The sequence below is a fragment of the Callithrix jacchus genome, chromosome 8, assembly GCF_049354715.1.
Source record: "Callithrix jacchus isolate 240 chromosome 8, calJac240_pri, whole genome shotgun sequence".
NCBI lineage: Eukaryota > Metazoa > Chordata > Mammalia > Primates > Cebidae > Callithrix > Callithrix jacchus.
The window spans coordinates 10,872,552-10,900,242 of NC_133509.1; the positions used below are offsets into that span (position 1 = coordinate 10,872,552).

The 27,691-nt window shown below is 43.4% G+C and overlaps 2 protein-coding genes across 5 annotated transcripts in view; one reads left to right on the plus strand and one right to left on the minus strand.

Moving 5' to 3' along the window:
* Positions 1 to 30: 30 nt before the first annotated feature.
* On the minus strand, positions 31 to 27,582 carry CIAO2A (cytosolic iron-sulfur assembly component 2A). Of its 4 annotated transcripts, XR_008474657.2 has the most exons (6): positions 27,277 to 27,582; positions 22,981 to 23,145; positions 19,813 to 19,862; positions 13,711 to 13,756; positions 9,047 to 10,126; positions 31 to 1,798 (listed from the first exon to the last, which is right to left on the minus strand). XR_008474657.2 is itself a non-coding variant. In XM_002753216.5 (5 exons), the coding sequence occupies exons 1-5, from the start codon at positions 27,398 to 27,400 to the stop codon at positions 10,590 to 10,592; spliced, it is 483 nt and encodes a 160-aa protein (XP_002753262.1). In that variant the 5' UTR covers positions 27,401 to 27,582; the 3' UTR covers positions 10,219 to 10,589. The 4 variants fall into 4 exon arrangements, 3 of the variants coding, with proteins under 3 accessions (XP_035114701.1, XP_002753262.1, XP_009003287.1); XM_002753216.5 differs by lacking the exons at positions 31 to 1,798; positions 9,047 to 10,126 and adding an exon at positions 10,219 to 10,687; XM_035258810.3 differs by lacking the exons at positions 31 to 1,798; positions 19,813 to 19,862 and having other exon boundaries at positions 9,950 to 10,126.
* SNX1 (sorting nexin 1) overlaps positions 27,433 to 27,691 on the plus strand; it is a 43,760-nt gene continuing 43,501 nt past the window's right edge. The window contains exon 1 of the mRNA XM_078333335.1: positions 27,433 to 27,673. Coding sequence (XP_078189461.1) covers positions 27,602 to 27,673 — 72 coding nt within the window. The 5' untranslated portion in view covers positions 27,433 to 27,601. The remainder of the gene's footprint in view (positions 27,674 to 27,691) is intronic.

Consider the following 27,691-nt stretch of genomic DNA (forward strand, 5'->3'; position numbering starts at 1 on the left):
GGCTCCTATAACAAAATACTGTAAACAGAGTAGTTTATAAACAACAGAAATTTATTTCTTATAGTTCCAGAAGTTGAAAAGGACTAGTTGAGGCACTGGCAAAATGGTCTGGTGAGGGCCAACTCTCTGGCTCATAGATGGAGCCTTCTCACTGTGTCTTCACGTGATGGAAGGGGCAAGGCAGCTGTCCCAGGCCTCTTTTATGAGGGCACTAATCTTTTAAAAAGGCTCTGGGACAGGCATAGTGGCTCATGTCTATTAGCCCAGAGCTTTGGGAGCCTAAGGTGGGAGGATTGCTTGAGGCCAGAAATTTGAGACCAGTCTGGGCAGCAATAGCAAGACCCTTTCTACCAAAAAATTAAAATTAGCTGGGCATAGTGGTGTGTACCTATAGCCCTGGCTACTTGAGAGGCTGAGGCTGGAGGATTGCTTGAGCCCAGGAGTTTGAGATTTCATTGACCTGATTGTGCTACTGCACTCTGGCCTAGGAGGCAGAGTGAGACGCTGTCTCAAAAAGAAGAAAGAAAACAAGGGATGGGAAGAGGGGGTGTGCTCTGCTCTCATGACCTAATCAACACCCACCTCCTAACACTCTAATAGGTTCACACCCCTCATATCATCACTTTAGGGATCAGGATTTCAACATATAAATTTGGAGGGTCCATAAACATTGAGACCACAGAAGTGAGTATCACTGGGTTGGGCCAAAAGGGATACTTCTGATTTTCATCTTATACTTTTGGAACTTTTTTGGTTTTGTCATATTTCTACATTACTTCTATGATTAAAGAAGACTAGGTTAATTTAAGACACAAAATATCGGGCCAGGCACGGTGGCTCACACCTGTAATCCCAGCACTTTGGGAGGCTGAGGTGGATGGATCACGAGGTCAAGAGATAGAGACCATCCTAGTCAACATGGTGAAATCCCGTGTCTACTAAAAATACAAAAAATTAGCTGGGCACGGTGGCCTGTGCCTGTAATCCCAGCTACTCAGGAGGCTGAGGCAGGAGAATTGCCTGAACCCAGGAGGCAGAGGTTGAGGTGAGCCGAGATCGCGCCATTGCACTCCAGCCTGGGTAACAAAAGCAAAACTCCGTCTCAAAAAAAATAAAAATAAAAATAAAACACAAAATATCTACACCAGAAGCTGCTCTGATGATAGTAAGCTTATATTCATGGAGTTCTCTTCATTCCAGAAAAAAATTAATAAGCGTTGCCTTTCATGCCCATTAGTGCTCATTAAGTTTTTAGACCTATTAGTGAGTGCTGAGGTCCTTAGAGCTCATGCAGGTTTCCTCAGCTTCACTTCTGCTCAACAACAGCACTTAGTAAAGGGTAATGTATTCTTTTGCAAAATCTTCCTAAGAGGAAAATAATTGCCAAGAGCTTCAAACATCACTACTGTGAAGACACATTAAGCTGTAAATATCCCTCAGAAAATGATAAAAATGACAAAATGAGTAAAATCGTATCTTGATTTTTGTATCCAGCTGTGTCACATTTATTTCACCAGGAAGTTCTATATCTGCCAATTTACCTAGACCCTATTTTCAATCCACAAAATAGATAAGGAACCTAGAAAAATTTGTGTTTTGTTCTGTTAATTCACTTGAATCAACCGGGAAAATGACTTGCCTAAATCATGCCGCTGATCTTTGGCAAATGCTTAACTGCAAATCAGGCCTCTTCTGATATCTCCCAAGCTCACAGGTTCTGATGCCATGGGCTCTGATTCTCCCATGCTGTGTGAGTATCGACAGGTCACTCAACTTCTCCTGGCCTCAGTGTTCTTACCTGTAAAATGAAGTTGTAGGATTAGATTAACACAAATTTAGCCCTCATTGTTGCTGATGGTAGCTATGTTTTTCAGTGGGAGTAATGTAGGTCTCACAAGGCTCTGCAATGTGGTAAGTTTCACCCAGCAAGGCAGTCGAGCTTTGTACACATATTCACTTTACATTCTGACTCATCTGAATAGACTCAGCTTAATGTAGCCAAAAAAAACAAACAAACGAACAAAAACCACAGATGTGACAGCCTGAGGAATCCAGCTACAAGGAAACTCAGTTGATAGGACCCAGTTTAGCTAAAATTTGCTTAATCACAACAACAAAAACAATCTAGGAACCCTAACACTCGTTAAAAAACAAAAAGCAGGCTGGTCACGGTGGCTCATGCCTATAAGCACTTTGGGAGGCTGAGGCAAGTGAATCACGAGGTCAGGAGCTTGAGACCAGCCTGGCCAACATGGTGAAACCCCATCTCTACTAAAAATACAAAAAAATTATCTGGGCATGGTGGCAGGCGTCTGTAATCCTAGCTACTCGGGAGGCTGAGGCAGGAAAATCCCTCGAACATGGAAGGCAGAAGTTGCAGTGACAGTGAGCCGAGATCACACCACTGCACTCCAGCCCCGGTGACAGTGCGAGCCTGTCTCAAAAAAAAAAACAAAAAACAAAAAACAAAACCACAGATTTATTAAGCTAATAGGTTTTGGTAAAAGGTCATGATCATTTTCAATTCTGCATGAATCAGTGGATTAGCAATTGTAGAGCAAGCTCAGTATTAAACCCATTTGTTGTTAATGATGCTAATGATTCCTTGGAACTCCTAGAAAGCCAACGTGTCACTGTGGCTTCTATAGTTAGACATTCAAAACCAGAAGGAACTTTAGAGATCACCTAACACATTCACTTTATAGAAGACAGGAGGAGGCCCCCAGAGCAAGAGTGACTTAGCCAAGTTCACACTTGTCTGGGGCAGAGCCAAGATTAAAAGTCAGGCTTCTCAACCCCTAGCTCAGTGGATATTACTCATGTGAAATGCTAAAGGCTGAAGCCTTGCATAGAGGCAGATTCACTCGTTATGATCAAGATAAGCCTGAAAGAATTCAACAAGAAATGTTGGAAGGCCATCATGCAAACACCACACAAACATCATGTCTGAGGGGACATGAAATAGAAAACGCATCTGAGATAGCCAAGAGTGTGAGCAGTGGGCTACAGCACCAGACCCCAGGAGTTTATAGAATCAAGGGAAACTTTCCCAAGAGGGAAAATACATTGTATTTCCCACCTTAAAAATATACTTCTAAGGCCGGGCGCTGTGGCACATGCCTGTAATCCCAGCACTTTGGGAGGCTGAGGTGGGTGGATCACAAGGTCAAGAGATTGAGACCATCCTGGCCAACATGGTGAAACCCCATCTCTACTAAAAATACAAAAATTAGCTAGGCATGGTGGCGCACGCCTGTAGTCCCAGGTACTTGGGAGGCTGAGGCAGGAGAATTGCTTGAACCCAGGAGGTGTAGGTTGCTGTGAGCCAAGATCACGTCACTGCACTCCCACCTGGTGACAGAGTGAGGCTTCATATGTATTTATATATATATATATATATTTTTTTTTTTAATTCTTGTGTGTGTAAATATATATATTTTTAAGTGGTTTTATAAAAGACACATATACCGCTGGGCATGGTGGCTCACGCCTGTAATCCCAGCATTTTGGGAGGCTGAGGCAGGTAGATCATGAGGTCAGGAGATCAAGACCATCCTGGCCATGGTGAAACCCCATCTCTACTAAAATACAAAAAATTAGCCGGGTGTCGTGGTACGTGCCTGTAGTCCCAGCTATTCAGGAGGCTGAGGCAGGGGAATTGCTTGAATCCAGGAGATGGAGGTTGCAGTGAACCGAAATCGTGCCACTGCACTCCAACCTGGCGAAAGAGTAAGACTCCGTCTCCAAAAACAAAACAAAACAAAAAAACACATCTACCACAAGAGGTGTTTTTTTGTTTGTTTTTGAGACAGAGTCTCACTCCGTCGACCTGGCTGGAGTGCAGAGGCGTGATCTTAGCTCACTGCAACCTCCGCCTCCTGGGTTCAAGCTCACAACTGTTATCCCAGCGCTTTGGGAGGCTGAGGCAGGAGGATTGCTTGAGCCTAGACGTTTGAAACTGCAGTGAGTATGACAGCACCACTGTACTCCAGCCTGGATGACAGAGCAAGACTCTTATCTCAAAAAAAAAGAAAAAAAAGAAAAGAAATATTTTTTACATGTTTAACCTTGCAAACAGATGCTAATGAAAAATCTTTTTAAAATCCTCCACCTTGGCAAATATTTTTAAAAATAACAATACCCAATATTAGTGCAGGGCAGGGACACCCATCCCACTCTCGGTTTGGTATCAATCCGCACAATTTCTCCAGAGGCCAATTCAACAATATGTATCAAAGCCTCAAAATCACTCATAATCTTTGGCAAAGTAGTTCCACATCGAAGAACGTCTTCAGTGATTGGCCAGGCCTGGTGGCTCACGCCTGTAATCCCAGCACTTTGGGAGGCCAAGGCCAATGGATTACTTGAGATCAGGAGCTCAGGACCAGTCTGGCCAACATGGTAAAACCCCGTCGCTACTAAAAATACAAAAATTTGTCAGATGTGGTGGTATGCACCTGTGCCCAGGTATTTAGGAGGCTGAGGCAGGAGAATCACTTGAACCTGGAAGATGGAGGTTGCAGTGAGCTGAAATTGTGCCACTGCACTCCAGCCTGAGCGACAGAGCAAGAGTCCGTCTCAAAAAAAAAAGTCTTCAGTGATAATCACTCTGGTCAGAACAAAGGCGCAGACCACAATGAATCAGCGGTGGTTTGGTACCGTTTAGCGCAGCCTGGTTAGAGGGGTAGTGAGTGTGCCCTCAAGGCCCTTTGCAGGTCCCTTGGGAAATCCGAGGGCGGCTGATGCAAAGTGGGCTGTGCTCTACCACTAAGGAATAATGTTTTGCTGCCATCTGGTGTTCTCCCAGGTAACTGCACCCACACCAGAGAAAAACTCTCCGAGTTAGCACAAACAGGCCCTTTCCTCTGTTCTCCCCTACCCGGGAACACCCGGGTCTCGCTCCGTCACCCAGGCGGGAGTTCAGGGTTCACTGCAGTCTCAATATCCTGGGCTCAAGCAATCTTCCCACTTTAGCCCCCCACGTAGCTGGAACTACAGGGGTGCACCACCACACCCTGTTAATTCTTTTTTTGTAGAGATGGGGTCCTGCTATGTTGCCTAGGCTGGTCTCAAACGCTGGAGTTCAAGCCAACCGCCCACCTTGGCTTCCCAAAATGTTGGGATTACAGGTGTGAGATCACACCATTGCGCTCCAGCCTGGGCAACAAGAGCGAAAGTCCATCGGAAAAAAAAAATTGCGGGGCGCGGTGGTTCACGCCTGTAATCCCAGCACTTTGGGAGGCCGAGGTGGGTGGATAACAAGGTCAAGAGATCGAGACCATCCTGGCCAACATGGTGAAACCCTGTCTCTACTAAAAATACAAAAATTAGCTGGGCGTGGTGGTGCGCGCCTGTAGTCCCAGCTACTCGGGTGGTTGAGGCAGGAGAATTGCTTGAACCCGGGAGGCGGAGGTTGCAGTGAGCTGAGATTGGGCCACTGCACTCCAGCCTGGCGCCTGGCGAGAGTGAAACTCCGTCTCAAAACAAACAAACAAACAAAAAACAGGTGTTCTGCTTAAGAAGCAAACAAAGAAAAAACCTAATAAAGCATTAACTAGGTTCTACGCATTGTGCTCAGCACTGAACAAGCATTCCCTTTTTTATCCTCGTAAGGGCCCCATGAAATAGGTAATTTTATCACCCCCGTTTTACAAATGAGGTAACTAAAATACAGGGAGGCTAGCTAACTTGCCCCAAGTCACGCAGCTACTGACTGAGTAGTGGATTAGAACAAAATGGGAGTTTGGCACCAGAGTCGGGTACTCGACCACATCCTTTGTGAGGAGGATCCACGGTCTGTGTGGGGTACTTGGAGAGAACCTCACAGCCCATATAGCAACATCCTCCCCACATCCAGTACATCTGCCCCAAATAAGCCCATACCAGAACTGGGTTCACCCATGCCCTATAGGCAGTCTAACCGCAGTCATGGACAACTACCAGCTCAGGCTAAATCCAATGGAATGTTTGGGAAAAATCTTTACTTGTAAAATATTTCATATATACAAAAAGATGTCAGAAATAATGTGGCTGGGTACAGTGATTCATGTCTTTTTTTTTTTTCCAGATAGAGTATTGCCCTGTTGTCCAGGCTGGAGTGCAGTGGCATGATCTCGGCTCACTACAGCCTCCACTTTCTGGATTTAAGCAATTCTCTATCTTAGTCTACCAAGTAGCTTGGACTACAGGCGCCCACCACCACACCTGGCTAATGTCTGTATTTTTAGTAGAGATGGGGTTTCACCGTATTGGCCAGGCTGGTCTCAAACTCCTGACCTTGTGATCTGCCTGCCTGGGACTTCCAAAGTGCTGAGATTACAAAGTGCGTGAGCCACAGTGCCCAGCTGACTCATGCCTTTAATCCCAGCACTTTGGAAGACCAAAGTGGGATGATCACTTGAGCCCAGGAGTTTGAGACCCCCTGGTGAGACCTCATCTCTACAAGAAATTTAAAAATCAGTTAGCTTTGGTAGCATAAATGTGTAGTCCCAGCTACTCAGGAGGCTGAGGTGGGTGGATAGATTGAGGCTGGCAGATAGAGCCGTGATCGTGCCACTGCACTCCAGCCTGGGTGACAGAGTGACTGTCTCAAAAAAAAAAAAAAAAAAAAGAGTTTTCATAGTAGTGGTGCATGGGTAACAAGTTTGAACCCTGACAGTTCACTGGCTTGTTTTCTACCATTGTTATTAACACATGCGGAAAACCACGTGGGATATGAATGCACTGAGACTTTTATAGCAATCCTGCCCCTACTAACTGCAGTTAATTGTGTCCTGCTGGACACATCTGCAGTTTGGGTAGCAAAGCAGTTGGTTCATAGGAGCTGGGAAAACTTCTTGATTATTTGTTATGGTTTAAGAAAGTAGTGGATAAATAATTAGCTGGGCATGGTAGCTCTTGTCTGTAGTCCCAGCTTCCTGGGAGGCTGAGGTGGGACAATTGCTTGAGCCCAGTAGTTTGAGACTTGCAGTGAGCCCTGATCATGCCTTGCACTCCAGCTGGGGTGACAGAGAGAGACCCTGTCTCAAAAAAAGAAAAACAAGAAGGTAGTGGCTCCTACTGGGGATCAGAAAGCAATAACCCAAAATATGGCTCCTTGGCATGCTGTGAATTAAAGGAAAATAGGAAGCCTCAGAAGCAGCCTCAGAAGCAAAGACTCTCTCTGACCGTATCCTGCCCTCCTGTCTCCTGCCCCTTTCTCCTCCAAAGGGAGTCACAGAAAATGGAATTTCTTTTCCCCAAGGGAGGTAGTAGAAACCAGAACCTCTTTCCAAAGCAAGCCATACCAGTCTGGGAAACATGGCAAAATCCCATCTCTACAAAAAAAAGTAACAACAACAAAATTAGCTGGGCATGGTGGCATGCACCTGTGGTCCCAGCTACTTGGGAGGCTGGAGTGGGAGGATCACTTGAGCCTGGGAGGTTGAGGCTGCTGTGAGCCATGATTGCACCATCACACTCCAGCCTTGGCAACAGCGAGACCGTCTCAAAAACAAAAACAGTAACAACAAAAAAGCAAGCTATAAAACCTAGAAATAGTACTCTGACTTTCCCCCGCCCTTCTGTGCATGAGCTGGCCATAAAGAAATTATCTGACCTACCTTATCTAACAGTAGGTCATAAGACTCTCATTCCAGAGGGGTTCTGCTCCATACCCAGGAAGAAGGAATGCTACACAGAAAGGCCAGGAAGAATCTGGACAGGCCTTGCTGGGTTTCCCCACTTCGTCCATTACCATCAGATCGTACTTTTTGTCCAATCACATTTCTGTACAGTTGACCAGTCTTTTTTTTTTTTTTTTTTGAGACACGATCTCACTCTGTCACCCAAGCTGGAATGCGGTGGCACCTAAGCAGAAAAATAGTTTTCCCTGGGTCTCTGGATTCTTCATCTGAAGCCTGCTGAGTCACATAAAACTTGGATTGACTACATTTGTTATGCTTTTCTCTTGTTATCCTATCTTTTTTCATAGGGGTGCTGGCCATGACCTTTATAATGGGTGAGGAAAGGTATCACTTCCTTCTGCCCCTATAGTCCCAGCCAAAGCTGTGAACCCTCAGGACTCGGGGGGGTTATTGAGGGAGGGGGAAGCCCAGTGTTTAGCCAGCACTACTTGTAAAGCAGAGTTATTAACCTAGGCTCCACTGGCTCCTAAGCAAGTCTGTGAATGTCCTGAAGTCATATACAAAGTTTCATGTGAGTGCCTTTTTCCCCCTAGGGACCTCCCATTCCACATCTTTTATCTGATTTTCCAACTGGTCCGACTTTCCACAAAGAATGATCATTCTTATAAATCAGGAGTTTACTAACGGCACACAGGCCAAATCTAGTTCAATGCTGGATTTTGTACAACCCACAAGCTAAGGTTTTTATATTTTTAAATGGTTGAAACAATCATGACACATGAAAATTATATGAAACTCAAACCTGTGTCCAAAGTTTTCTTGGAGTGAAATCGCGCTTATTGGTTTACAGACCGTCAGCTGCTTTTGTGCTATGAGGGCAGAGTTGAATAGTTACAACAGAGCATATGGCTTGAAAAGCCTAAAATATTGCCCATGTGGCCCTTTTCCAAAAATGTGTACTAACCTTGCCAAAGATGGACTAGATAACACATCTTGTGACTATATATGTACCTCTATTATTCACTTCTATGTAGATGTTATTATGATTAATAAAGTTAAATTTTTTTTTTTTTTTGAGATGGAATCTTGCTCTGTCACCAGGCTGGAATGCAGTGGCATGACCTTGGCTCACTGCAATCTCTGCCTCCTGTGTTCAAGCAATTCTCCTACCTCAGCCTCCCAAGTACTGGGAATACACGTGTGCACCACCACAACCGACTCATTTTTGTATTTTTAGTAGAGACGGGGTTTCACGATGTTGGCCAGGATGATCTTGATCTCCTGACCTCATGATCCACCTGCCTTGGCCTCCCGAAGTGCTGGAATTAAAGGCATGAGCACCAGGCCAAATTCATTCTAAGATAATTCATGTAGTAGTCATTAGTTTTTTTAACCCTCTCACTCTGTTATAGAATTCCTACCATGTGAGTCTTGCTGGGGGACAGAGTCCACCTCCCCACATCAAAGGTCACGTTATCTTTTCTCCTGCCTTCTTGGCAGCCAGGACATGGACATGTGACTTGAGATCAGCCGACTAGAGATCTCACCTAGGACTAGGAAGCTGGAGTGAGTCACACAAAAAAGAAATCATTCTGGTAGTAGTGGAGAAAACAGAAGACACATCTAGCTTACAGGAGCAGCATGGCCAGCAATTCAGGTGACTCCTCTAACAATGATCCACTTGGAATTGCACGTCAGTAGCGCCCTCACCAGACAGGTCCTAAGGCAGAGTTTTGTCTTTGGTCCTGCTGCCTGGCTTCTGTTTCTACTTGGCCAGGACTAGCTCAGGCACCAGGTAAGACAGCCTCAATCACTCACTGCCTGGAGCAGAGAGCAGCTGAGGTGTAAGTTGCTAAGTATGAACTCCAGGAGGACAAACAATGGCTGATTTATCTCTGTGTCCTCAGCACCCAAGAAAGTGCCCGAATCCAGAATTTGGAAGCTAGGCAGTTCTGGCTCAGGAGTTTACTCACATGGTTTGCAAATTGGCACTGGTTATTGTTTGGAGGCCTCAGTTGCACTCCATGTGGAATTCTCTACAGGGTGGCTTGAGTTCTCGTGACATAGTGGCTGGATCCCCATAGAATGAGCAATCCAAGAGACTAAGGTGAAAGCAGCAATACCTTTTAAGATCTAGCCTCAGAAGTCACCTACAGTCACTTCTGCCATTCTGTATTAATCACATCCATTGGCTTTAATTCAATATGGAAGGTAATTCTAGAAGGGCATGAATACCAGGAAGTGAGGGGCCCATGTTGGAGGCTACTGTACTTCACATGACCATTAACCCCTAAAACAAACCAAATGAACTACAAATAAAGACCATACATTTAGGTTGGTTTAATCAAAACCTCTTTGGTGGACTTCTTGATCTTCAAAATTGTGTATGCCATCTGGCCCTCTCCACATTTGTTCCTTATCTATGAAGGGGTCCAGGATTGTCCTTGGAAGGAAGGTAGGCCCAATCTTAAGGATGTCTTTTGGTTCTCAGATCTCTGATTCTACAAAATAATCAGCAAAAATAAAGCTTTAAGGTATCTTTCAGGAGTTGACATTTACATGGAATTTACAATTCAATAAAAACAGTGAGTCATTATAAGAATCATCTGCTTGTTTATTTTACAGAGTAATGATTTAAATTGAGTACATTTGGGCACAGTAGATATTTGACATGAAAAGCAGTTGTATCAGACTGAGCATCAGAAAAATAGCAACTCATCTTACACGTAATAACTAGAAAATATTATTCTGTCTAATCATTTAAGTGTTACAAATCCTGAGAATGTTATACACTGAACAAATTAGGTACTACCTTAGAATTAAATCTCTATTGGAAAGAATCCTTTAAAAAAATGCTCTGAGGTACCATATCACCTATGTATTAAACAAGAGTCTTTGACATTATACAAAGAGTTTAAACAAATATATCTAACAGTTACAGGCCAGTGGCTCTTAAAGCAGCCATCAGTCAGGTTCAAGGACACACTGTTCCACAATTTCCCGTAAATTGGGGTTTTCCATTGCAGCTGCCACTCGTTCTTTGTCATTTATCTGCTTATTGACTGAAAAATACACAGACAAAAGTTAGCAGAAGAACTGTGTCAACATACAGTGCCAGACAGTATTTTTTATTAGCCTGCTGAAACAAAAAACTGAACTGCTTGAGAACTTGAAGTCATTTTTGGCTAATTATACTCATAATTATACTCATAATATAATTTCTCACCTAGAAGGCAGATTTAAGAGAAAAATTATAGTAGACACTATAATTCTACTACTTACCACATCTATTTTTTTCTTTCTAGTCTTTGTCCATATACATATCTTTATACAGTTACATTCAGAGTAAATACAATTTTGAAAATTGCTGGTTTTTTTCCCCATAAGCCTATATTTTAATCTACAGGGTTATTTAACATGGTAAAAGTCTTAAGTGTTCTAAACTAATTATGAAGACTATGCTACGATGAACACCTTTAAACATATAGCCTTCTTTTTGGAAATATTCTCAAAAATGGGATTTTTTTTTTTTTTTTTTTTTTTGAGATGGAGTCTCACTCTGTTGCCTAGGCTGGAGTGCAGTGGCACGATCTCAGCTCACTATAACCTCCACCTCCCAGGTTCAAGTGATTCTCCTGCTTCAGCCTCCTGAGTAGCTGGAACCACAGGCACACACCACCACACCCAGCTAATTTTTGTATTTTTTAGTAGAGACGAGGTTTCACCATATTGACCAGGCGGGTCTCAAACTCCTGACCTCTTGATTCACCTGCCTTGGCCTCCCGAAGTGCTGGGACTACAGACGTAAGCCACCATGGCCTGCCCAAGAATATGAATATTTTTATGGTTTGATTTATATCATTGATTTACTTCCCAAAATTACTCACCAATTTACATTGTCAACATCAATACATGAGCTATCAGTTTGGCAGCAATACCTGCTATTACTATTATTCTTCTTTGAGACAGTGGTACAATCATAGCTCCCTGTAACCTCCAACTCCTGGGCTCAAGAAATCCTCCTGCCTCAGCCTCCCACAGGCATGAGCCATCACACCTGGCTAATTTTCAAATTTTTTTGTAGAGACAGGGTCTCACTATGTTGTCCAGGCTAGTCTTGAAATCCCAGCCTCAAACTCCTGGCCTCAAGGCATTCTCTTGCGTTGGCCTCCCAAAGTGCTAGGGTTATAGGTGTGAACCACCATGCCCAGGCAATAGCTGCTATTATTTAATAAAAACTAATATGCATATAAACATACATAAAATAGGAGGTGGTAAATGGTTCAATATTATTGCTATAATTTGCATTTCCTTGTCTAATAGGAAAACAGAACATTTTCAATGTGTATATATTAGTTCTTGCATGAATTTCCTGTTCATGTTTCTTTCTATTAATCTACCAGATCTTTTTTAAAAGTTAGTTTGAATGAATCTTCATATAATAAAGGTATTGATCCATTATGTTTTCTACAATTAGCTAACAGCACTCTTAACAGAAGAGTTCAAAAGAGAGACACCCATATTCTTAATGTGGATTGACTTTTCTGGGATGCTGCTAAAATGTCTCATATAGAAGACAAACACACATACACATATTCCTGTGTAAATAATTTCAATTCAGTTTCTTCTTACTACAATGTAGGCTCCACAAAGGCAGGAATACATCTCAAAAGTTGAACTGTACCCTCACATAGAAGGCTCTTAGTAAATATTTACTAAACGAAAAACAAGAATCATAAGACTTAATACTATTGCTGTTGTAAAAACCTATCATTTGAGGAATTTCAAAAGGATAGCCTGAGTGGATTTAGGGTACCTAAACTCTTATTTTTTTAATCAGAGGTAGAAGCCCTCAGCACATGGGGTTTAAAGAAATTTAGCCCATTGTGTGGTGGTCCATGCCTGTAATCCCAGCACTTTGGGAGGCTGAGGTGGGCGGATCACGAGGTCAGGAGTTCGAGACCAGCCTGGCCAACACGGGTGAAACCCCATCTCAACTAAAAATACAAAAATTAGCTGGATGTGGTGGTGCATGCCTGTAGTCCCAGCTACTTGGGAGGCTAAGGCAGGAGAATTGCTTGAACCCAGAAGGTGGAGGTTGCAGTTGCAATGAGGTGACATCATGTCAGTGCACTCCAGCCTGGGCAACAGAGCAAGACTTGGTCTCAAAAAAAAGAAAAGAAATTTAGCCCACAAAGAGTATAATAATCTACATGCCTGAAACTATAGCTAGGACATGATTTTAATAGTTTTCATGACAGTAACCTAAAAAGTTTCCTGGATGGGCTATTCCTCTGGAAGCAACAGGGTTCCCTGCTTCCCTCTCTACAGCTCTCTTCTATGTAGGAGATTTTGTGTGTCTTTCTCCAGCCCTGGGTATGGCTTTCTGAGTCTTCTGGGTATCTATCTGACTGTTTCTCTCACTCCATTATCAATCATCTCTTTCTTCCACTCCTCTGATGAAACAAGTACAAACACCCTTTAAATGTATTTCTCATTACTTACACTCTATCATTTGTAGATTAAAAACATTAAAATTCTGTTTTTAAGGTAACACATGGATCATACAGAACATTCTGCCTTTTGCTTTTCCCAAACCCCACTTTGGCCATTAGAAGTCACTACAGTGACTTCTCTCTGTAGGTCAGAGGTTCTGTATATAAAAAGTTTCCCCACCCCCATTCTAATATACTAACCCAGAGAGACAGCATCTACCACAAGACTCACTACAGCTCTACTTGCTAGACCCAATTTCAAGTACACAGCTCTCTTATCCTGCCACCAAAGAAAAGCAGCCTACTTAGAGCTCATAAGTCAAGGTCCCTAGAGCTGGATATTCTTTACAGATGTGTAGCCACTGGCCTAAACTAGTCAACATCCATGAGCTCTAATGCACTTAGAGTCCCACTGTAAAAATTACTTCCCTGAAATGCCTAGGTTTTCCTACCTAGGAAAGAAGAGCTAATAACTAATTGCGTACTTTTTTTGAAAGTAACCCAGTAGATACTTGGCTGGTAGAAGAATCCAGTATCCAAGAAAAAATACTATCTGAAGTGTTTTTCCATTAGTTTAAACATTCACTTACTGTCTTCTTCTGTTGAGTGCGTTCCTTCAGAAATGTAGATTTCCAACTAGAAAGGGAAAAAAGAAAGTCAAAGAAAAAACGTTAGAGCATTCTAAGATGAGAGAGTGAAGTGGAATATACAGTGAATCAAACATCTAGGGAATGAGGGTCCAAAACCAGGAGTCTTGCTGTGTTCACCAAGCTGGAGCACAATGGCAGGATCTCGGCTCACTGCAATCTCCGCCTCCCAGGTTCAAGCAATTCCCCTGCTTCAGCCTACTGAATAGGTGGGACTATAGGCATGTACAACCACACCTGGCTAATTTTTTTTTGTATTTTAGTAGAGATGAGGTATCACCATGCTGGCCGGAGGGTCTTGATCTCCTAACCTCATAATCCACATACCTTAGCCTTCCAAAGTGCTGGGATTATAGGCATGAGCCACTGTGCCTGGCCCTTTTTTTTTTTGAGATGGAGTCTCATTCTGTCACTCAGGATAGAGTATAGCGGTGCGACCTCGGCTCACTGCAACCTCTACCTCCTGGGTTCAAGCGATTCTCTTTCCTCAGCCCTCATCCTCCCAAGTAGCTGGAATTACAGGCGCACACCACCACGCCCAGCTAATTTTTACATTTTTTTTTTTTTAGTAGGGATAGAGTTTCACCATGTTGGCCACACTGGTTCAAACTCCTGACCTCAGGTAATCCATCCACCTCAGCCTCCCAAAGTGTTGGGATTACAGGCATGAGCCAACATGCCTGGCACCCCCCAATCCTGTTTCTAACAGTGACTTAGGGACAAATCCTCCATATCCTTCTCTAAAACAAGGGCTGAAATGAGTAGGATTTTTTTATTTTGGTCACCTGGGAATTTTTTTTTTTATTCTTTCCCAAGGTAGAAATTTTTTTAAAGAATACACAAAAATACCATTTTACATAAATGAGATCTCGTACACATTGTTTTACTTAAGAATATCCCTCTTCTGCACTTTACTTCTTCCCAACTCAGTATCTAAACTTCCTCCTGCCCTGCCACTGACTCCGGAAATCTACTATAATAATCTAGTGTAGTTTCTTCCATACTGTTCTCTACCTACATAATCTAACACAGATTTTACACACACACACACACACACAAATACCAAAGTTGGATGTTTCTTTACATTGCTTGTTTTACAAAAACGGGATCATGATACACAGCTTTTAGCATCCTCCTTTTCTCATTCATTATTATCTTGTTAAATTTATTCTCAAGTATAATACTGGTTAAGCTATCCCTCCTGGCCCTGCTGCACCCCTACACACGAGCTACCCTCCAAGACCCAGAGCTTTAGAGACAACCTACAAAAGTACTGCAAATCCTGTTGTAAAGAGAGCATGCTGTCATAAAGACCTCTACTTTCCAGAGAACACTGAAACATATGAACTAATTTGTATTTACTTATTTACTACTGAGATAAACATTTCTCATGAGAAAAATCGTAACTTACTATTATAGCTAAACGGAATGTTAAAAATCATGGCACCATCTTGGCTCATGACAGCCTCGACTTCCTGGGCTCAGGTGATCCTCCCACCTCAGTTCCCACACTCCCACCCCTCTCCACCCCCATCTCCATTTTTTTGTACAGATAGGGTTTCGCCATATTGCTCAAGCTGGGCTTAAATTCCTGAGCTCAAGTGATCTGCCTATCTTGGTCTCCCAAAGTACTGAAATTATAGGCATGAGCCAATGCACCTAGCCTCAATCTATTTAAAACAAAAAACAAACAAACAAAAAACACCTTTCCCCTAGTGGCAAAACACTCTTATTCTAGACCTCAAGGCAACAGACAAAGAATCACTCTATACTGATTTACTTCAGTTTAAAATTATACAGGACTCATTTTTCTAAAAATGATAAAGGGGAAGAAGCAGCACTTACGCAGCTATTCCTCTATGACCTATACTTCAGGGTAACCAAACCGTTGGTGAGGGTAGCTGTCACCAATAATGGGACAAACTGAATTTATAGGCATCTGATGTGATGCAATGAGGACACATTTATTTGGTATTCTTGCCTAAAACGCATAACCTGAATCTAACCGGGAAACATCAGAAAACTCCATTTGAAGGACAATCTATAAAATATCTGGTCTGCGTTCTTCAAAAATATCAAGATTATGAAAGACAAAGGCTAAGGAACTACCCCAAATTAAACGAGACTAAAGAGACATGACAACCAATGCCATGTGTGATGGGGGAGAGGGGTAGGGACAGGAGGAGGGACCGCCATGAAGGATATTACTGGGTGACAGGGGAAATTTGAATACATGCTGCAGATGAGATGCCAGTACTGTATCAATGTCCTGGTTTTGAAATTTGAACTGCGGTAATGTAAGAGAATGTCCTTGTTCTCAGGAAATACATCCTATAGTATTTAGAGTAAGGGGGCATTACATTTGTACTCAAACGTTTCCAAAAAAATGTGTGTGTGTGTGTGTACATATATGAAGAGAAATTAATGACAAAGCAAATGTGGCAAAATGTTAACAATCAGTGAATCTGAATCTGGGTGAAGGATATATAGAATTTCTTTGTACTGTTCTTCACTATTTTATTTATTTGCTTTCATTATTTTCATTTCAAATAAAAAGTTAAACATTATAATTAAAACAGTTAAAAATGGAAAATAGAGGCCAGGCACGGTGGCTCAAGCCTATAATCCCAGCATTTTGGGAGGCCGAGGTGGGTGGATCACGAGGTCAAGAGATCGAGACCATCCTGGCCAACATGGTGAAACCCCATCTCTACTAAAAATACAAAAAGTAGCTGGGCATGATGGCGCGTGCCTGTAATCCCAGCTACTCAGGAGGCTGAGGCAGGAGAATTGCTTGAATTCGGGAGGCGGAGGTTGCAGTGAGCCGAGATTGTGCCACTGTACTCCAGCCTGGCGCCTGGTGACAAAGTGAGACTCTGTCTCAAAAAAAAAAATGGAAAATAGAATAAAATTTACAGGGCATCATAAACCACTAGTATAATTCATCAATTTACTCAATTTAAGACATACTTATTGAGCTCCTACTATGTATAAGATCATAGCAGGAACACAGAGATGTATCATATATGAATTTTGACCTCAAGAAGCTGACAATTGATCAGGCATGGTAGTTCATGCCTGTGATCCAAGCATTCTGGGAGGCTGAGGTGGGTGGATCACTTGAGGTCAGGAGTTTGAGACCAGCCTGGCCAACATGGCAAAACCCCAACCCTACTAAAAGTACAAAAATTTAGCCGGGCATGGTGGGATGCACCTGTAATCCCAGCTACTTGGGAGGCTGAGGAAAGAGAATCTCTTGAACCTGGGAGGCAAAGGCTGCAGTGAGCCAAGACAGTACCACTGCACTCCAGCCTGGGTGACAGAGCAAAATTCCATCTCAAAAAACAAAAAAAATGCTGACAGTCCAGGAGGGAAGATGAAAAATAAATAGAACACAAGTTAGAAAAGGAAACTCTCTACATCAGAAGACAAAGAAAGAGCTATGGGAATTCCAAAAAAGAAATAGCTTTTGTTATAGAAATCAGGACTGGTAGTATGAAAAGGTAAATGCAAAAAATAAAAAATAAAGATAAAAAAAGAAAAAAATTTAAAAAGATAAATCAAAATTAATTTTAAAAAAGAGAAAGAAGGGCCAGGCACGGTGGCTCAAGCCTGTAATCCCAGCACTTTGAGAGGCCAAGGCGGGTGGATCACAAGGTCAAGAGATCGAGACCATCCTGGTCAACGTGGTGAAACCCCGTCTCTACTAAAAATGCAAAAAATTATCTGGGCACGGTGGCACATGCCTGTAATCCCAGCTACTGAAGAGGCTGAGGCAGGAGAATTGCCTGAACCCAGGAGGCGGAGGTCGCAGTGAGCCGAGATCGCGCCGTTGCACTCCAGCCTGGGTAACAAGAGGGAAACCCCGTCTCAAAAAAAAAAGAGAAAGAAATCAGAACTGACATCATGGAAAATAAAAACGTATTTAATTAAGCCTTAACACAAGGGTAGAATTTGGCCAGGCCCAGTGGTTCATGCCTATAATCCCAACACTTTGGAAGGCTAAGACGAGATGATCATTTGAGCCCAGAAGTTTGAGACTAGCTTGGGCAACAAAGAGAGACCTCATCTCTACCAAAAATTAAGAAAAAATTAGCCAGGCATGGTGACGCACCTGTAGTCCCAGCCAGTTGGGAGGCTGGGATGGGAGGATCACTTGACCCTGGAAGACTGAGGCTGCAGTAGGCAGTGATCACACCACTGAACTCCAGCCTGGAAGAAAGAGCAAGACCCTGTCTCAACACCCAACAAAAAAGATGTGTAGGATTTGAACGTATGAGATGGGAGGAAGGGAAATCCAAGTAGATAGGCAACTCTGTGTAAAGGCTAGGTAACAGCAAGGTAGAGAAGGCAATTACAGAAGACAGTAAGGGACAAGGCTGAATCATTCATGAGCTATAACCAATTACTACGAATTAACTGTGATATCCATATTCTTGCCCAATAGTAAGGTTAAAAACATATTCCTTAGATATCACACTGAAATCACAAGTAAAAAAATTAAAAACAAATTAGACTTTATCAAAATTGAAAACTTTTGGCCAGGTGTGGTGGCTCACGGGCCTGTAATCCCAGCACTTTGGGAGGCCGAGGCCGGTGGATAACAAGGTCAGGATCAAGATCATCCTGGCCAACATGGTGAAACCCCGTTTTTACTAAAAATACAAAAATTAGCCAGATGTGATGGTGGGCACTCAGTACCAGCTACTTGGGAGGCTGAGGCAGGAGAACCACTTAAATCCAGGAGGCGGATGTTGCAGTGAGCTGAGATCACATCACTACACTCCAGCCTGGCAACAGAGTGAGACTCTAAAAATAAAAATAAAAATAGGGCTGGATAAAATGGCTCACGCCTATAATTCCAGCACTTTGGGAGGCCAAGCCGGGAGATCACAAGGTTGAGATCGAGATCATACTGGGCAATATGGGGAAACCCCATCTACTAAAAATACAAAAATTAGCTGGGTATGGTAGCACATGCCTGTGATCCCAGCTTCTCGGGAGGTTGAGGCAGGAGAATCACTTTAACCTCAGAGGCAGAAGTTGCAGTAAGCTGAGATCATGCCACTGCACTCCAGCCTAGTGACAGAGTGAGACTCTGTCCCAAAATAAAATAAAAATAAATTAAAAAATAAGACATCCTTATTTTAAAATGAGCAAAGGATCTGAATAGAGAGCTCTCCAAAGATATACAAATGGCCGAAAAGCACATAAAAAGGTGCTTAACATTATTAGCCATCAGGGAAACGCAAATCAAAACCACCATGATGGCAGGGTTTGGTGGCTCACTCCTGTAATCCCAGCACTTTGAGGAGGCCAAGGCAGGTGGATCAATTGAGGCCAAGAGTTCAAGACCAGCCTGGCCAACATGGTGAAACCCTGTCTCTACTAACAATACAAAAAAAATTAGCCAGAATGGTGGTACATGCCTATAATCCCAGCTACTTGGGAGGCTGAAGCAAGAGAATCACTTCAACCCAGGAGGCAGAGGTTGCACTGAGCCAAGATTATGCCATTGCACTCTGGCCTGGGTGACAGATCAAGACTCTGTCTCAAAAACAAACAAAAAAACACTATGAGATATTACTTCACACCCACTAGGATGGCTGTAACAAGGATAGTGAGTGTTAGCAAGGATGTGGAGAAATGGGAACCCTCATACACTGCTGGTAGGAATGCAGAATGGTGCAGCGGCTGTGGAAAACAGTTTCTCAAAATGTTAAACACAGAGTTAGCATACGACCAGGCAATTCCACTCCCAGGTGGAAAAGAAATGAAAACACAGGCCTACACAAAACCTTACACATTAATGCTCATAGCCGTATTACTCAAAATACACAAAAAGTAGAAACCACCTAAATGCCTTTCAACGGAATAACCAATAAGCAACTGAGTAATGAACACGCAAAAACCACTGAACTGGTACACTTTACATAGGTGAATTGTGTGGTGTGTGGTATGTGAATACATGAGATGGGAGGAAGGGAACTCCAGGTAGACAGGGTACAAAGCTGTTTTATGACAATGAAAACACATCTTCCTTACCTTATGTTTAAATGGTAAACATCGCTGAAGTTTTACTCTTAAGCATAGCCCTGTGGAGGGAGAAGAAAAAACCACCTCCAATTATCTCTTTATTCCTTCTTACTGGTTCTTGAAAAAGCATTCAGCTGCATTTATTCACCCCCAAACAACACAGTCGCTGAAAACAGCTTTGGTTCAATCCGGACAAGAGCTCCTTTAAGCCTGGAACCACACTAAAAAATTTAATATGTAACCTTACATATTCCTTAGGATAATCCAATGAGCTATTACTAACCCCCTTCTACACATTATTAAACCAAGGTCACAATGTAACTTCCTCAAGGTCGGTGAGTTACTATAGTGGCAGAATTGGGATTGGAACCTAAGACCACTGGAAAGCCCAGGCCACTTTTACTACATCAGTTCGCCTTCCAGCAAAAGTCAATTAATTCAGTAAACTTTTTTTTTTTTTTGAGATGGAGTCTCACTCTGTTCCCCAGGCTGGAGTACAGTGGTGCAATCTCGGCTCACTGCAACTTCCACCTCTCGGTTCAAGCAATTCTGCTGCCTCAGCCTCCCAAGTAATTGGACTTAAAGGCACACATCACCACAACCAGTTATTTATTTATTTATTTTGAGATGGAGTTTCACTCTTGTTGCCCAGGCTGGAGTGCAATGGTGCAATTTCGGCTCACTGCAACCTCTGCCTCCTGGGATCAAGTAATTCTCCTGCCTCAGCCTCCCAAGTAGCCGTAATTACAGGCGTGTGCCACCATGTCCAGCTAATTTTGTATTCTTAATAGAGACAGAGTTTCTCTATGTTGGTCAGGCTGGTCTTGAATTCCCAAGCTCAGGTGATCTGCCCACCTTGGTCTCCCAAAGTGCTGTAATTACAGGCGTGAGCCACTGCACCTGGCCAGTTAATTTTTTATATTTTTGGTAGAGATGGGGTTTCACCATGTTGGCCAGGCTGGTCTCAAACTCCTGACCTCAAGTGATCCACCCGCCTCAGCCTCCCAAAGCCCTGGGATTACAGGGGTGAGCCACCATGTCCTGTCAATTCATTAAACTTTTTAAAATGCCCCACAACAGGCCAGGCCACCCAAAAGATTAAAGCCAAGAAAAAGCCATTTGAAAAGGGCCACACAAAACCTCTCAAATTTGTAATCCTTTATGCCTGCAAGGTACAAATCGAGCAATTTCTTTAAAACAAGTTCCACTGAAGTTCAGTTTATCATCCCATGCTAAGACACATCAACAACAAAATCTCAAACCACAGCACGACACAAGATATAATTGCCAGACTACCTATCTTTTAGGAAGATAATCACTTGTTTTTGGTTTTCTAAGTACCATTTGGTTTTCTAAGAGAATTTTTTGAAAAATCCCCAAATACGGAAAAGGATTAGATGAGATATAATGAGATGGTGCCTGCCACAGGGTCGGTATGTATGTATGTATTTATTGAGACGAAGTCTCACTCTGTCACCCAGGCTGGAGTGCAGTCGCGCTCTGGGCTCACTGTAACCTCCATCTCCTGGGTTCAAGCAATTCTCTTGCCTCAGTCTCCTGAGTAGCTGGGACTACAGGCACATTCTGCCATGCCCGGCTAACTTTTTGTGTTTTAGTAGAGACGGGGTTTCACAGTGTTGCCCAGGCTAGTCTTGAACTCCTGAGCTCAGGCAATCCACCTGCCTCAGCCTCCCAAAGTGTTGGTATTACAGGCATGAGCCACCATGCCCAGCTGTATTTACTTAATTATTTTTTGAGACAGAGTCTTGCTCTGTCATCCAGGCTGGAGTACAGTGGCGTGATCTTGGCTCACTTCAACTTCCACTTCCCAGGTTCAAGAGATTCTCCTGTCTCAGCCTCCCAAGTAGCTGGGACTATAGAAGTACACCACACCAGACTAATTTTGGGGTTTTTTTTTTGTTTCTTTTTTTGAGATGGAGTCTCACTCTGTCGCCCAGGCTGCAGTGCAATGGCACAATCTCGGCTACCGCTCAGCTCTCACCACCATTATTAACCACTAATACCATTATAACTATTCATTTATGTATTAATATTATTCAGGCATATGCAATCAAATAAAAATGTATTTTTTTGCCTTTTTTTTACACAAATAAAAGCAAAATGACACTTGCTTTTACTTCTTTTATTTTTTTTTTTGGAGACGAAGTCTCACTCTGTCACCAGGCTGGAGTGTGGTTGTGTGATCTCGGCTCACTACAACCTCCAACTCCCTGGTTCAAGTGATTCACCTGCCTCAGCCTCCCAGGTAGCTGGGATTACAGGCATGTGTCACCACGCCCAATTAATTTTTATATTTTTAGTGGGGATGGGGTTTCACCATGTTGGCCAGGATGATCTCGATCTCCTGACCTTGTGATCTGCCTGCCTTAGCCTACCAAAGTGCTGGGATTACAGGTGTGAGCCACTGCGCCTAGCCCTTACTTTTACTTTTTAACAGTATGTCTTAGAGATCTCTCCATATCAGTAAATGCAGAGCTTCTTCATTCTTTTTTTATAGCTACATAGTATTCCATTGTTTACATTGATTATTTAATCAATCCCCTACTCATGAACATTTGGTTTGAAATAAAATCCCTTTATAACAATCATATGTTCAAAGACATTTATTGTACCTACTAACAAATCCAGAATACTAGGAATCCAGCCTCCTACCAGAACTTCTGCCCATACTACATAGAAGCCAGTAGAACAGCTGAAAGGAGATGCTGATGGCAGCAATGCTAGTCTGACACCACCCACTCCAATCTCCAGCACTGAGAAAAGGCGATGGCCCACATGCACTCTGCATCAATTGTGGGCATGTATACCTCGGAGAGGGAGCCTGACATAACTAAAGGAGAAGCAGATTTGGAGTCAAGAGACCTAGGTATGAGGCTGAGTTTCACCATTTCGTGGCTACCTGATTCTGTGCAAGTCACTTAAACTCTCTGAGCTTCGGTTTCCTCATGGGCAAAATGAAGATAACAATATTTTAATTCACAAGCTAACTGTGAGGGCTATAGAAGACGAATACAGGAAAATACTCTGTTAACCATAAAGTGTGATGCATACACCATGTGGCTTTTCCATAATCATGCAAGTTGTTATTATGGGTCAATATCAGCAAGAATAATTGAGAATTTACATAAATATACATGTATGTACATAAAAACTTACCAATAAGAGTCGCCAAAGAGCAATGAGGTACTGTTGGCGTGAACCTGATAATAACCAGATACTCTTCTTCATTTATCTCCTGAACTTCCACACAACTTTCCGAGACCACTTCCAGTTCTTCTAAAGTACTGGGCTTTTCTGGGTCCCGGATCGTTCTAATCAAATCTAAAGAGGTATCAGAGATAAAATATTCTATTAAAACATGACTACTCTAAATAAAGATGATTTTGCCAGGCCTAATTTAAGCACTGACTCCTCTTTTTGAGATGGAGTTTCATTCATGTTGCCCAGGCTGGAGTGCAATGGTGCAATCTCAGCTCACCGAAACCTCCGCCTCCTGTGTTCAAGCCATTCTCCTGCCTCAGCCTCCCGAGTAGCTGGGATTACAGGCATGTGCCACCATGCTGGGATAATTTTGTATTTTTAGTAGAGAAAGCGTTTCTCTATGTTGGTCAGGCTGGTCTTGAACTCCCAACCTCAGGTGATCCACCCCCTCAGCCTCCCAAGTGCTGGGATTACAGGAGTGAGCCACCGTGCCTGGCCTAAGCACTGACTTCTCTTACGATTAAGCAAATACTACAGCAGCTCCCAGGTTTCTGACAGAATGTGTCACTACTGCTTTCCTCGTGAGAAAACTGTTTTCTTGGATTATTATAAGACCATATCCAGTTTCTCAAATTGGACATTGCAGAGAAAATATAATAAGAATGGAAAAAGTGTCATGGAAGCTCAAGAGGAAGAAATAACTTTCAGCTTGAAAGAATGTGGTAACAGGCTTCATAGGAGTGGAATGTGAATCAAGCCTTGAAAAACAGGTAACATTTCAATATTCGACATTTAAAGTGAAGGAAAGTAGCTGGGCATAGTGGCTCACACCCGTAATCCACAAACTTTGGGAGGCGAAGGCAGGTGGATCACTTGAGCTCAGAAGTTCAAGACCGGCCTGGGCAACATGGTGAGACCCCATCTATACAAAAAATACACACAAAAATTAGCCAGGTGGGTGGTGCAGGCCAGTGGTCCCCAATACTCGGGAGGATCACTTGAGCCTAGAAGGCGGAGGTTGCAGCGAGAGGCAAGATCGTGCTGGTGCACTCCAGCCTGAGTGACAGAACAAGACTCTGTCACAAAAAAAAGAAAAAGGTCAGGCATGGTGTCTCACACTTGTAATCCCAGCACTTTGGAGGCTGAGGCAGGCAGATCATCTGAGGTTGGGAGTTCGAGACCAGCCTGACCAACATGGAGAAACCCTGTCTCTACTAAAAATACAAAAAAAAAAAAAGTAGCTGGGCATGGTGGTGGGCACCTGTAATCCCAGCTACTTGGGAGGCTGAGGCAGGAGAATCGCTTGAACCCAGGAGGCTGAGGTTACAATGAGCTGATATTCTGCCATTGCACTCCAGCCTGGGAAACAAAGCAAAAACTCTGTCTCAAAAAAAAAGAAAGAAAGAGAAAGGAAAGAAAGAAAGAAAGAGAAAGGAAAGAAAGAAAGAAAGAAAGAAAGAAAGAAAGAAAGAAAGAAAGAAAGAGAGAGAGAGAAAGAAAAGAAAAGAAAGAAGGAAGGAAGGAAGGAAGGAAGGAAGGAAGGAAGGAAGGAAGGAAGGAAGGAAGGAAGGAAGGAAAGAAACTAATGCCTGGGCCCCAATTCCAGAGACTCTGATTTAATTGGTTTGCTGGCCTTTGAGTTTTAAAAATTCCTCAGGTTGGCCGGGCGCGGTGGCTCACGCCTATAATCCCAGCACTTTGGGAGGCCGAGGTGGGTGGATCACGAGGTCAAGAGATCGAGACCATCCTGGTCAACAAGGTGAAAACCCGTCTCTACTAGAAATACAAAAATTAGCTGGGCATGGTGGTGCGCGCCTGTAGTCCCAGCTACTCGGGAGGCTGAGGCAGGAGAATTGCTTGAACCCAGAAGGCAGAGGTTGCCATGAGCCGAGATCATGCCATTACACTCCAGTCTGGGTAACAAGAGCAAAACTCCGTCTCAAAAAAAAAAAAAAAAAAAAAAAATTCCTCAGGTTGTTCTTAGGTGCAACCCAGGGTGAGAATAAGTGGTATAAAGAAAAACAGACCCGACAGATCCATGCAAAGCACCTAATTTAGGGATCAGAATGAGAAATAAATGCAAAAAGAACTGGAGAAGGGAAGAGAGGGATGGTTAATACTATCAAATGCTGCAGAAAAAGTCAGGCTGATGACAGCTAAAACAGGGCTTTCATTTGTCACCCTGTCAGCTGTAAGAAAACAATTTCAGTAGAGAGGGGGAGGGCTGAAGCCACCTTGCAAAAGGGGAAGCAAGTGGGAACTGAAAATGTCTTCCTAGGGCCTTGGCTGGGAAGGGAGGAACAGGGAAAGGACAGTGGCTTTATAAGGAACCTAGAACAACGACAAGGATAAAGGAAACTTTGAGGAGAGAAATTGCATATATAAGTGGGGAGGAGAGGAGACTTGTAAATAAGCAGAAGGGGATGGGATTAATTACGTAGGAGTCTAGGTTGGCCTTGGAGAAGATAGGATTTCCTTCTTACTCTGAGGCTGGAGAAAGAGATAAAGGAAAAGAGAACAATAAAGAGAAATGGTGATGGGAGGCTGAGGCGGGCAGATAATGAGGTCAAGAGATCGAGACCATCCTGGCCAACATGGTGAAACCCCATCTCTACTAAAGATACAAAAATTAGCTGGGCATGGTTGCACATGCCTGTAGTCCCAGCTACTCGGGAGGCTGAAGCAGAAGAATTGCTTGAACCTGGGAGGCAGAGGTTGTTGCAGTGAGCTGCGACCACGAGACTTCGTCTCAAAAAAAAAAAAAAAAAGAGAAATGGTGAAGTAGAAAGGAAAGAAGCAGAATTTTACATAGAATGTGCTTGAGGTTCTATAATCTGAAGTTTTGTTCTATTATTTATCACACAAAATTATATACAATCAGAAATGCAACTGGGAAAAACAAAAACAAACTCTATTTTGTCTTTAATTTTCTCCTGTGTTTGTCACTTGATTAGAAACAGAATTTTGCCAAGGACGGTAGCTCACGCCTGTAATCCCAACACTTTGGCAGGCTGAACAAGTGCGTCACCTGTGGTCAGGAGTTTGGGACCAGCTTGGCCAACATAGCAAAAACCTGTCTTTACTAAAAATATAAAAATTAGCCGGTGTGGTGGCACGTGCCTGTAATCCCAGCTACTCAGGAGGCTGAGGTAGGAGAATCACTTGAACCCGGGAGGCTGAGGCTGCAGTGAGCCAAGACTGTGTCACTGCACTCCAGCCTGGATGATGGAAGAGACCGTCTCAAAAAAAAGAAACAATTTGGAAACATAGGCAAGAAAGAGGATAAAGCTTCTCTTTCATAGAGTTGTGTCATCATGGGATTTAGGGAAACAAGAGTTTTCTGAAAAGGAATTTTCTGGCTCTCATAGTTGAATTATATTTGTATTCTACAGTTAGATCTCTCAATATTATATCCGGTCTTTTTGGTTTTCAAAAACAATACAAAATAATTTTTTTTAAAAGTTGCAAGGCAATTGTGAAGTGGTGGAAAGTACATCAAGTTTAGAAGCAGAAGGCATAGCCTTTAGTTTTTGCTCTGTTCCTTACAGACAGTGTGACCTCTAGGTAGTTAAGCCTTTGTTTCCTCATTTGTACAATAAAGATGGACCCAAAGGCTAAATAGAAAATATTTAATATATAACATGGAAGAGTGTATATACAAGGCCTTGCTACAAGAAGCCAATCTTGTTCTCTTCTTCTGGGGACCTCTGTTTACTGACTTTGCCAGAGTGGCTGTGACCTTGGGCCAGTCCCCAACTCAACTGTCACCCACCAGTGCCCTCAGTGGTAGCAGGAGTGCGTGTCCAGGAGCTAGAGGAAGTTCTAGTAGTGCAATCAGGCCAGCTTTGCTTCCTAACCAAACACCCTAGACTTGTGCTCTGCCCACAAGTCTTGGAATAGTCTCTAAGACGTAGGCCACACGTGGAGAATTAAGCATTTAAGACCTCCAGGGTCTGCTTGCCCCAGGTTTACGGAGAGCCCAGTTCCTAAAAGACCCACACTCCCGCGTGACTTAGGACCCCGAAGAAAGCGCTTGCTACGCTCCGGACAAGATGTGGCACACAACACACACACACTCCCGCGTGACTTAGGACCCCGTCCGGACATGACAGACACACACACACACACACACACACACACACACACAACAAGTCTCCCCTCCCAGCCCTCAAGTGAGGCCGTCATCCCCGCACCCCCCACCTCCCGCCGGCACCTATAACGCCAAATGCTGTGCTGGGTAAAATTAATTACCATAAACCTCTAGCGCTTTCTCTTCCATGATCCGGAGCTGCCGGGCAGCTCCCGGCTCAGAGAGTCCCGAGAGCCACAGGACTCTGTTCAGCGTCCAGGAGAGCAGCCCAGACACCCGCTGCATCCTCACGCTCAGCCATCCCTGGCGACTGTCTCACTCGCGCCACCGTCTCTCAGCAGCCGTCCACGGGATTGATCAACTTCCTGGTCTTCAAGTGGGCCGAGACGAGCCTAAACGTTAAGGGGAGCAGAGAATAGGCGGGACCGGACACGGAGTAACTTGGAGGACCTACGGAAAGGCGTCTCAAGGGCTACAAGTCCCAGAATGCTTTGCTCTGTTTCGGCGGGACGAGAAAAAAATCTTCGCGGCTTGTTAGCGCATTGCATGCTGGGATGGGTGAGCTATTTTCTTTGG

What these genes read in the sequence shown, in the direction of transcription:
- CIAO2A (XM_002753216.5), bottom strand. Translation starts at nt 27,400, where the DNA reads ATGCAGCGGGTGTCTGGGCTGCTCTCCTGGACGCTGAACAGAGTCCTG. An exon ending in GTTTACCATTTAAACATAAG is followed by an intron (nt 13,757 to 19,812) that starts GTAAGGAAGATG and finishes TTCCCTTTCTAG; the next exon opens with TTGGAAATCTACATTTCTGA. An exon ending in GCACTCAACAGAAGAAGACA is followed by an intron (nt 10,688 to 13,710) that starts GTAAGTGAATGT and finishes TGTATTTTTCAG; the next exon opens with TCAATAAGCAGATAAATGAC.